At 35.5% G+C, this 11,865-nt stretch overlaps 1 protein-coding gene across 1 annotated transcript in view; it reads right to left on the minus strand.

Moving 5' to 3' along the window:
* Positions 1-11,341, minus strand: part of LOC117101101 (erbin-like) — a 52,648-nt gene extending 41,307 nt beyond the window's left edge. Inside the window, exons 1-6 of the mRNA XM_033240975.1 lie at positions 11,138-11,341; positions 8,298-8,485; positions 7,590-7,707; positions 5,945-6,023; positions 953-1,099; positions 168-231 (exon numbers count right to left, since the gene is read on the minus strand). Of these exons, the coding sequence (XP_033096866.1) occupies positions 168-231; positions 953-1,099; positions 5,945-6,023; positions 7,590-7,707; positions 8,298-8,459 (570 nt within the window). The 5' untranslated portion in view covers positions 8,460-8,485; positions 11,138-11,341. The remainder of the gene's footprint in view (positions 1-167; positions 232-952; positions 1,100-5,944; positions 6,024-7,589; positions 7,708-8,297; positions 8,486-11,137) is intronic.
* Between the last annotated feature and the right edge of the window lie 524 nt (positions 11,342-11,865).

Raw genomic sequence — 11,865 nt, forward strand, 5'->3', positions numbered from 1 at the left:
CTAAAAACAATATCCCTAGTGAATGGCTGATGAATATCTGATGTGATCAAATTGAAACATTGCAAGTGAGAAAAATTTGGTTTATCACAAAGAAATATAAATATTACATATATCACTTGAAACCAGATGAAACTATTTGAGCATTACTTAAATAATTTTCTACTTACAAGATCTCGGAATTCATTACTGCCAATATCTAGTCTTTCCAACTCTGTCAACTTGGAAATTGTCCTATCAGGAAAAACACATTCAAATTTCATTCAATATAAAAAAAATTGTGTATGTCATAAATTTAGGGATTTCCTTCACTTTCATAATTAAAAAATGGATAAGAAATAGATAAATTTTTATTCAGAAATATTTAATGTTTAGCTGCATGCTTAGCACCATACAAACATGCAATGATACATTTTTTTTTCAATTAATGGAGACATTTTCAAATTATTGCAAAAAGCTGGAGGAAATTTTTGACAATCACAATTTTCTATAGACCCGACAATAAGCTCACAAAGCCCCTACAAAATATTAATACACATGCATAATATTAGGGAAATCAGAACCGAGCTAAGTTTTGATTTTCGCTATCAGATCTGTCAAAAACACAAAACTCTGTGTTTTTCCTAAAAAATAATTTATTGGTTAAAATTCATAGGCTTACAATTTATTTCCAATTGAAAATTGTAAATTATTTGGTAGATCAAATGAAACTAGAATTACTCCCTACACTCCCCGATGTGATTTTTTTAATATGTTACAAGGGAGTGCATGTTAGCGTTTCAGTACTCATCGTGGCCTATAAAACATCAGGCTGGACTTTATGGTCAGTCAGCTAAAACAGCCATTGAAAGAGTCAAGTTTCTGTTTTAGAGAATCAAATGCATTGGAGTTAAGCTTTTCATAACACTTGTAAGGGTTCCTACAGTAATATAAACATAATAAACTATTTACTTACTTTGGTAAAGAACGAAGATGATTTTCTCGCAATTCCAACACAGTAAGCTTGGTTAGCTTGCCAAAGTTTGCTGGTAAGTATTTCAAAATAGTGTCATTCAAATACAACTGTGTTAAATTTGTTAAATGGGTGAATCCTTCTGGCAACCTGGTAATTAAAATTTAATTAAAATGAAGTTATCTTCATCAATACATACATACATGTGTACTCACATGAGGTAAATTGAGTAATTAGCATAAGAGAGTGGCAGTATTGTATACAGTACTTTAGTACAGAAAAGGACATAATACTTTTACTAATAACATTAGCAATTAGTCGGGGAGGGGGGGGGGGGGAGGGGGGGGGGGGGGCGCTACGAAATTCCGTAGGGTTTTGATGAATAGATGGTCCCACCTATTAGGTATAACTGGTTAGGTCCCAAAGAACACAAAAGAACATGTTGGCAACTTTGAAATAGCAGCAGATGTCTTCCATCTTGAATTTAAAAATGGCCGCTATTTTGGAATTAAGTGTCAATATCTTGACAACCGTATATCACAGAAACTCAAATTGCTTGCAATATATAAGTTTATATTCGCTCTAATGAAAAAGTTCATTGGAAAATAACCCGAAATGTCATTTCTGACCTTTGACCTTATGTTAATTAAATTTCTATATCTCCATTACTACTCAACACAGATTTGATTTTGGACTGAATTCATTCAGAATAATATAAATTTAAATTCACTCAAATAAAAGCTTTCCTTGGAAAATGACCGAAAATGGCATTCTAACCTTTGACCTTATGTTAATGAAATTCATATATCTCTCCTATATTACATGATCCAAATAAATTATAGTCCCCAAACTGCTGAAATGCCATTTCTTACCTTCAATTTAAAGTTTGATATTTCCATGTTTTCATAGAAACTAAGTCGTGGTTTTGGTCTCATATGGAACATTTTCAAAAAATCAAAAATTATATGAACCCCATATAGAGTACTACAGTGTTACGTCACAATACCACGTGATAATACTGTGTTGCTTTCGTTGCAAAAAGCGTTCAACCGGACGCCATTTTCTTCACTGACAAACCATTAATCCCAATTTCTAACGTAATTATTAAGATGTTGTATCTTACTTTTTCTTTGTAAATTAAATGTGTGTTCGATAACTAATATACTGTGATGTGAGCTTTTGTGTTTTTAATACATTTTGATGGTAAAATATTAAAATGCCTATTCCAGAAAGCCTACGCAGGCATTCAGGCGTAGTGAACGGTAACCAACGTCTGTTTGGCAACAGAGGACGCTGCCTGGAGTTGTGATGACATGACTGGGGTACTCTATACCTAGTTTAATGTCTACACAACTATTATAATATAAACACGGTCTAGGTCTCAATTGGTACCAAGAATATTGTTATAAATTTAAATTATCGGACAAGAAATTTTACTGATTTATGATTTTGAGGTACTGTATGTGAAGTTGGCAACCAAAATTTAATTCTAATTTCATCTTGATCTGCGTTTATCATATTGTAAAGCTGTCAGGGCAAAGATGGGCATAACAGCTTAACATAAGATTTCATCATCCGTAAATCGTCGTCGTTCTTTTAATCAAAATCATCATCATCATCATTTGTATTATCTTTGTTCTCACATTAATTCTCACAAAAGCTGCAACGATCTGTACTCGCAAGTCCATTCTTTTTCCACTTGCACCGATTGGTTTTGTATCGTGACTTTACAGCAACACTTCACAAGGTCTATAACTGCTTGTAGAGCTGGGGGAAAGTGGTGTCATAACAGCTTTAAATGTCCATGACAAGGATCTAGCCAAATTGTTGAGGGTCTGGTATAGTTGGATTTTATATGATGTTGTCATCCCCAATGGATTCCTCCTATGAACTCCAATTGTATGCAAATATTTTTAAAAAAGCATAAACAATATACCATATTCAGAATTTTCCATTTGTGGATAGAAGAAGTACATGAAAAAGAACCTCCCACCCCCATAAAAACAAATAGATGATATGTGATGAGTATAGGTTAATTTGTTTTTTTGAAACCAAAAAGATTCAGCTGTATATCAGTCTGAATAATGCTTACCATATCAAAGTTGCTTGTTATTTATGTTATCTATGATCACGAAAAGGCGCTGTGAGGTACTGGGGCGGGTCCAGATTATTTGCAGGATGAATGAAATAACAATGAAAGAATAAATGAAATAGGTTTAAATGACTTGGGGAACCGTCTTTTGTCTTGTCACCCTCGCATCTTTTTAGCGATTTTAAAGCCAACAATAATATTAGCCTGAAAATTAACTCATGAATGACCTTCCCCACACCTAAAGAAGAAATAAAAGCTGCAATTTACACATTTGCCATTTAAAAAGCACTCTAAATGGACGGATCCATGTCCAAAGGCGGGCCGAAATGGGGCCGATCGAGATAACACTATCTAAGGGGGTCCGGGGGCATGCCGCTGCGAAATTTTTGCTTTCTAGACGCCCAAAATTTCGATTGGGGCTATGTTATCAATAATAATCTGTAACAGATTATTATTGATAACATAGCCCCAATCGAAATGATCAACAGACTGTTGTATTCAATGACCGGAACCAAGACAATATGTGACTTCCACCATGAACAGCAAACAAAGTGGAGTGTACACGTCATAAGGCACAAAAATGATCACCCTTGCAAAATACTTACATTTTATACCATTAAGAACAAGAGAAAAGGTAAACCCATACCTTCAGTGCTGGATAGTGCATTCAAAACATCCGGAATGACCCGTGATCAGTTCATCAGATATTCACTTGTTAGGTTGTTGTAACTTCTTCAGCTGCATATTTGTGGTTAATATGAAATATTTCGAGTCTTTTTTGTAGGATTCGTGTAGTCAGATGCCAACAATGTTCGAGTGCCTGTGAGTGTCATAGCTAGCAAGACTTTGTCTTCTGGTGAAACGGCACAGCAGTGTCTGGCTCGTTTGCTTGGTTATACTACTGTAGTTTCTATTTTATTTCCAGTCTACTGCAGACATGTCGATAGCCACAATCGCTTCATTTCTTTTTTTTGTCTACATTTTCGGAGATATCAACTAAGGTTCTCTTAGTCAATGACGGCCACATGTTCTGCATTGCAGAATGGTCAATAATAATAATAATAATAATAATAATAATAAAAATAACTTCTGAGGCGTTTTGGTCGATCCATTTTTTAGTTTTTTTTGTTTTTTTTTACTTTCCCAAAAGAGGATCGGAGGAGGCGGCCCCGCAATCTGCCCTTGCTCTAACATTTTAAAGGTGGTGGGAGGTCCGGACGTCAGTGATCATCGCCGCCTATGGAAATAATCATTCTGTGAAGCCCAGTCGGCCAAATGCTGCAAGTACATATTCCGAACAATTTGAAACCAAAACCAAGTTTCTACAGTATGTTCAGTAGTTATGGAATATAGAAATTATTTCATTAATCATTAGCACACAGGTCAGAAATGTCATTTCTGGTCATTTCCCATGGAAAGCTTTTTATTAGAGCAAATAACAATATTCTGAACAATTTGAGTTTAAAATCAAGTCTCTATGTTGAGTAGTTATGCAGCATTTTATGGTGATAGATTATTTATATTTTCATCATCTCACCTCTGGAACAATCTTCCTGAACACGTTAAACAATCATGTAGTTTATGCATTTTCAAAAAATGTCTTAAAACTTATCTTTTCGCAATATAGACTGGCTTGTATTTTCTTTTGAGGGCCCTATCTTGGTCACCATTTCTAAGTACCTGGTAGTCTGTGGCAGGGCAAATATGTATCCTGTTCCTTTGCTCGAGTCACCTAGGTAGGGGTCTCAGTCTGGGATTATGCTAGAGTGGAGTCGGATGGTGACCCCTTTAAGATTTTGCATTTTTGTTGATCCAGTTTTATGCTTTACTTCATCTTTTTAAGTATACTTTTTTGTGTATGTGAAGCGTATAAAAGCTTTTGCATTATGCGCTATATAAATGTAAAATTATTATTATTATTATTATTATTATTATTAATGTTATTATTATTTTTATTAATATATAGAAAATTCAAAGCTGCCAACATGATTTTTGTGTTGTTTGGGATCTAAGCAACATACCAAAATAGGTATGTTGATAAGGCATTTTGCGATGCGATACTGGGTAAATCAAACGCTGAATGATATGGATACATACAAGTTGAATTTGGCCTTTAGCACATGAACGGAAAATTTCCAGCAGAGGCCAATGGGGTTTAGGTGCAGAAAAAAAATAACCTGTTGCCTAGAAAAATAATTATTAAATGTTGGTACAGCCATGCTTACAATTTTGGTATTGGCAGATAAAGTGCCTTGTCCAAAGACACGAGTGAAATGCACAGCGAGAGATTGAAACCCGACCTTGAGTTTCGGAAAACCAAACCATTCATGCTGCGCCAATCCACTCTCTGCAGCCTGCCCTTAAGTCCTTTTTAGAGAATAATGCTTTCAGATAGTACTGGTTTAAATACATACAGTGTTGGACTGAAGTTAATGTAGTCTGTTTTCAAGAATACACACCTTTCACACCACGTAAGTAGTTATTATTCTCTTGAAGACAATTGAAGCATCTCAATCGAAACGTCAAGACTTTCTCAACAACAACAGTTCTTTTCAGAACTACTTACGTGGTGTACCGCAAGCTTCAACATATATAAATACAAAGATATTGACAGAAGATGAGGTTTGAATCTCAAGAGGTAGGGCATTCCATAATGTACAGTATAGTAGGGGCGGCACATCTATAAAAAGCCATGAATACTGTCAGCAAGCCTAGCAAACCATATAAAATTAAAGGAAATGTGTGCTGTACATTTATAACATACAAATAACTTTTAGTATCAGGGGAAATAAATTCATTCTGGATTCAATACAATATTTCCCCCCCCCAAAAAAAAGAAAAAAAAGAGCAAAAAAAATTCAGAAATAACTTACAGTATATAAATTATGAACTTATGTACTTACTTCCCCAGTGGATTCACACTCAGGTCAATGACAGATAAATTCTTGCAACATTTAATGTTCTCTGGGATGGAAACAATACCTAGAGTAGCATGAAGGAGAAAATAATTAAATTGTGAAATACTAGTAACAAAAATCAATGACAATGTCTTTATACTGTATCTGGATATACACTCAATGGATGTGCTATCATTTGTCGGTGTACAACACTGGGTCCCACCTTTTTCTTACAGGTGGGGTGTGCACTCTTTTCAAGAACAGGTGTATATGGGTGCATGGTTGAAAAAAAGTTTGGCCACGCAATCTTATTCACGCATGAAAGGTGCGCCGTTTTGAATTTTAAGATGGCCAACGCACCATGTAAAACATGGTCATGTCATATATAGAAAGGTAATTATAAACTAATAACTTTTATTCACTACACCTATACCTAAAAATGCATGGTTATGGAGTTATTTGCCATTAAAAGCTGTCTTTATATAGATCAGAGGTCAACAACAAGGGCATTCATGATCATTTTTGGACAAAAAAATTTTTATTTGACTCAATATAAATAAATATATATTTTGAATAGTTTAACACCAAAATCAACTCTCTATGGCTAGCGGTTACAAATACCTTAAATGTTCATTCTGATAGGTAGGCTGTCGGTGCCAGGCAGAAATCGAAAAAGTATTGTAAGAGCAACCTATGGTTAAAATTTAGTGCCTTTGGAGGAACCAGAGCCCAATATTTATATTTTACTTTTTAGCCATAAGCAATATGTATACATTAAATCATTCCTATTTGGACCTTTAATTCGAAATATTTTGAAAACTACTTTCAGCTTTAGAAGTGCTTTCCAACGATACCTAATACAATACTATATAAGGATTGTCTAATTTTGACCTTTGACCTTATTTGGTCATGGGACATTTTTTAACAGCAAATAACTCCGTAACTATGATCTTTTAGGTATAGGTGTAATGGAGAAAAGTAATGAGTGTATGATTACCTTTCTAACGATACATGACATGACCATATTTTACATGGCACGTCGACCTTCTTGAAATTCAAAATGGCGGCCCTTTCACGCATGAATAAAATTGTGACCAAATTTTGTTTCAACCATGCACCCATATACACCTGTTTTTAAAAAGAGATTGAGTGTATGCAAAAGTACATTCGTGACTTAACTCAGCTCCTAGTGTTAAACATTGGTGGTTACTCCAAATATTGATATACATGCCATCATGTTGGGGATTTAATATTTCCACATTAATTATGTCATCATCTGATAGTGGATCAAATCAAAAGAATAGTTTAGTAACATTATCTACAGCCTCTTTTGTTGTAAATTGCACTGAAGCTTTATTATTTGCAAAATTTACTATGTAAGAGTGGCATTATTATTATTATTACCATATGGTATTACCTGTGGTCTAGCAGTACTGTGACACTTGCCTTGATAGTAAAGGCTGCAGGTTCGAATTCTGCCAGAAATTCATACTGTTCAACTCCGCAAGTTTTTAGAGAGGAACCTACAGTAGAGGTGTAAACTTTTTCTTGCTCACCATGCCCAAACTCTACTGTACACTACTGTGTGTTATCAAACATGTATTATGACTATTTCAGTTTCTTGAGTGACTTTATTAAGCATGTAACTTACCATTCTTACTCAGATCCAATTGCTGTAAGAGTATCAAGCTAGCAATCCCACTCTGCACAGAATACAGTTCATTATCACTTACACTAAGCTTCCTCAGTTGTTGGCAATGAAACAGTGACTAAATATAAAAGCATACAGGATAATTTGTAAGGCAATATAAATAGAGCATGTAACAAATGACACATATCATCAATATCGCCAACGTCAATGTCATCGTCATAATAATAATAATAATAATAATAATAATAATAATAATAATAATAATAATAAAAATAACAAATAATTTTATTTATTAAAGGAAACTCATTTCAGTCTTATTACGAAGATTGGTCTTCCAAGAGACCATGTCCTTAAACTACTACAGCAAAAGAAAAACAAAAGAAAGTACTGGTAACTGGTAAACATTTTATTGTTCTACTTTATTTTAGATTAAAAAAACAAATACCAAGCCACAACTTCCATGAATGAAAACCAATTTCCAAATAATCTCGATATAATTTTCTAATACAGCTTTTAAATTTTGTTGCCAAAAGATGTAGCGTGCTAATTTTAAATAGCAAAAAGGCCTGAAAAGGGAAGAAAACTACAGTACTTTGACTCTGGTATTTTCACTTACTTGCTTATTTGTTTTAGAAGATACTTTATTTACCATTAATTTACCATTTACCATACTTTATCATTAATAAATAAACAAAGGGCAACACTCACTACTGTAAGATCCTTGATGTTGTTTGAGTCGAGGTAAAGTTCTTCTAATGATAACTCAAAGTCATATACCTCCTCTGGTACTGAATGCAGGTTGCAATGTCTGAAGTCCAGCTCCTTGATATCTTCTTTAGTTCCACGCAGACATAGACATGACCTCAGCATCTTGCCACCATCTGATCAATACTGACCTAGAAAACAATCCCAAACTGCTTATCAGATACATAATATTCTACATGAAAACAATGCCTGGCCAGTGCAGACATAGGCTTACAATTAACCATATAATTTAGGTTAAATTTCAGAAAATAAAAGTTACAATATTTACCCACATTGAAGACAAAAAATAATTGTAGGCTAACAGAATTCAAAAACTGGATGAAAACATTTTTTTACGAAAAACCCATACTCCCACAACCCGAAGCAGCTTTGATTACACAGTGTGTATCGCAGTAACTATGCAGCCATTTTGTTTTGTTGAATATTTACCAGTAACCTATTCAACTGGTCGCCTTCGTTAAGTAGGATTTTACCACTGTGCAGGCGGGCGTGGTTTAACGAAGAACGACCAGTTTTTCCATGATAACATTTGAGTTAACCTGATGTGAAAGTTTACTGTAACTCCAAGTAGGGAGTTGTTATAACTCCCTGTTCAAAAAACAAAGAATACACATCGTAATAAATGTCGAACTATTGAGAATCCCAACACAATGGTGTGCATTACATTTTGATTTGAATTTTATTGGGTTCACTTTTTTAATCAATGCCACCCATCAAATTAGTGATTATGCACCCAGAATACAAATAAACTTTCAAAACAAAAAGATACTAAAGTATCTTAGTATTAGGTCAGGTCAAATGTTACAATTACCAGAAAAAGGTAAAATTAATTTACCATCCTTTTTCATACAGAAGTTAAGGGAAATAGAAAAATTTATTAGATTATCACTCCCTTTATTTTTTTCTTATTACTTATTTATTGGCTCCGAATTCGGCAGACTTCAAACTCTTTCAATTGATTAGATCCTTGATTAGATCAAACATTGGGATCGCCGTAAAGTTGAAAATGCATAGCCCATTCTTTGAACTTGTTACTGTCGCCAAAAATAAACAGCTCACTAGCTGTGGTTAATTATAGGCAACACTGCGGTCCATCCCTAAAGAAACTGCTCAGTGGGCTGATCTTATCGTTAATTCACAGCGTGAAGACTCGCCTGTTCCACAGCTGCGGCTAAAAATAGGCAACACCACAGTCCATCCCTAAAAAGACCCACCCAGTGGGCTGATCGGATCGTTAATTCACAGCATATAAGACACATGTTCCACATAGACTCTCGCTGCTAAAAATAACTTGTTACAAAATGCATTACTGTACAAGTGGGTGGTCTTTTTTGTGATGGGTGGGTTTGGTTGGATTGGTCGTTGTTGGGCAAAAACTAACATACAAAGACATCAAGAAAGAAAGTTTAGGCAAAGCCTGGCCTAGCTTGAGGTAAAGACCAAAGCCTAGGTGCCTATACCTACTATAATCTACAATTAGGGTGTTCCCTGCCCTTTGATGCTCGAGTAATGTCTGATTTTTTCACCAGAATAGGCCTAGTTTTGTAGGCCATTGGATCACAGGGCAGTTGTTTACATGCATCAGCCACTTCGAAAAACGATGTCATGTTCGTTCTGTTCATGCACACAGGAATCCCCAGGTAATCCCACAGCCCCTACCTCCAAAAAAAAAAAAAAAAAAAAACCACCTTCACCATTTTTTTTTAAATAGTGATAATCTAATAATTTGTTCTATGTACCCTAACACATTGTTACTGTATACAGTCTTGGCTATTGTACAGTAAAGGAGTTACAACTACTTTTAAATACTGTATAATGTATCTTTGAGCAACTCACATACTAACAATCACTAGTTTTAGTATTTTCTATGTGCCCTAACACATTGTTACTGTATACAGTCTTGGCTACTGTACAGTAAAGGAGTTACACCTACGTTTAAATACTGTATAATGTATCTTTGAGCAACTAACATACTAACAATCACTAGTATTAGTAAGTTAACATTTTTATTGGTTTACTTTATGAATACAATATACTATGCAATAGAAAAATGCCATTAATTGTTCTGTAGTCCTCGCATTTTTTTGTATTTTCGTCACGATGGTGGCAGCATTTTATGGGACAATGCAATTTACCGTATCTTTAGCAAGCAAAAGTTAAGATACAGCACCATATCACTAGCCACAGCGTTTTTTTTGTTTTTTTTTTTTAATTTCATACAAGTTTGTATCATTAGGCCTGGTGGGCATTTTGCTAGGCTAGCCTAAAATAAAACTAGTAGTAGTAGTACTGTAGCATAGGGCCTAGGCCTGGTTATTGTGGGCCCTACACACGCAAATGTATCGAAATGAACGTAAATATACGCCGTAGACCTATTTTACAGACGCTGAGAAGTGTGTGGAGTATTAGTCGTTCAATTCTCTGACTTTTTGACGATCTAGGCCTAGCCTAGGCTAGCCTTAAGTAACAAACTAGGCTAGTCTCTAGCTAGCTAGCCTAAGCCTACCTAGGCCCCCCTAGGCTAAGTCGTCCGAACCTAGGACTAGGCCTAATAATAAGGCTACGCCCCTTAGCTAGGCCTAGCCTAGGGCAGGACTAATAAAAAATATATGAGGCCTAACCTTCAGAAGCCTAGCCTACTTAATTAGTAGGTTAGGCTAGGTAGGACTGTAAGTCTATAGGCCTACCTAGCTTAGGCTCCCTACCAAGCCTATCCTAACCAGACCCATGTCCCAGACTCTAGGCCTAGGCCTAGGGGTTTCGGCCTAGGTAGGCCTACTTACCCATAATTTTGTGTTTAGTTTAGTCAGCTGGTCAGATCTATTTAACAACGAAATATCAATCGTGTTTCCGCCTAGTATAATCTCAATTTTTATGAATGTTGGTTCTATTAATGATTCAGCCAAACAGTAGATAGAGTATTCAAACTCCTCACGGCTCTGCTCACACGGGCGGTACGAGGATGACGCTTGGCTCTTCCAAAGATACTAGAAATACAAGATAGAGTTCTCGCATTGTAAAAATGAGGCGGAAATCGTGCCAAACGTGGGCGGCGCCCTTCTTTTTAACCATGCAAGTTTCCTATACTTCGTGCCCAACGTACAGGGCGCCCTTCTGTTGCTAAGTATATCCAGACGCAAAAGGCGCCCTTCCTTTTCCACTAATGGAGGAAAACTTTTTCACTAAGAGTGCGTCCGGCCATGCGATTATGCGCTGTATTGTTGTTTTATTCTTTACTGATTCATGATTATGCTTTAATTGTTTTGTGTATTATTTGGATAATAGCAACGATTTCTACCGCCACCAAGGAGGTTATGTATTCACCGATGTCACTGTCTGGGTGTCTATTCCAGTTTGTTTTAATATCTAGTATCTTTGTTGAGAATTAATAATAAAATACGCGACGACTTGGTAACGAAAGTTTGGCACAAGTTTTTTTTAGATCCAGCTGTAGGGGGCGTCCCATTTGTCGTATTCCCACCATGCATTTCGGTGGAACACTTTTTTTGTG

This window comes from Anneissia japonica, unplaced genomic scaffold (assembly GCF_011630105.1).
Source record: "Anneissia japonica isolate Jap-2015-1 unplaced genomic scaffold, ASM1163010v1 scaffold4054_len1135799_cov195, whole genome shotgun sequence".
Taxonomy (NCBI): Eukaryota; Metazoa; Echinodermata; class Crinoidea; order Comatulida; family Comatulidae; genus Anneissia; species Anneissia japonica.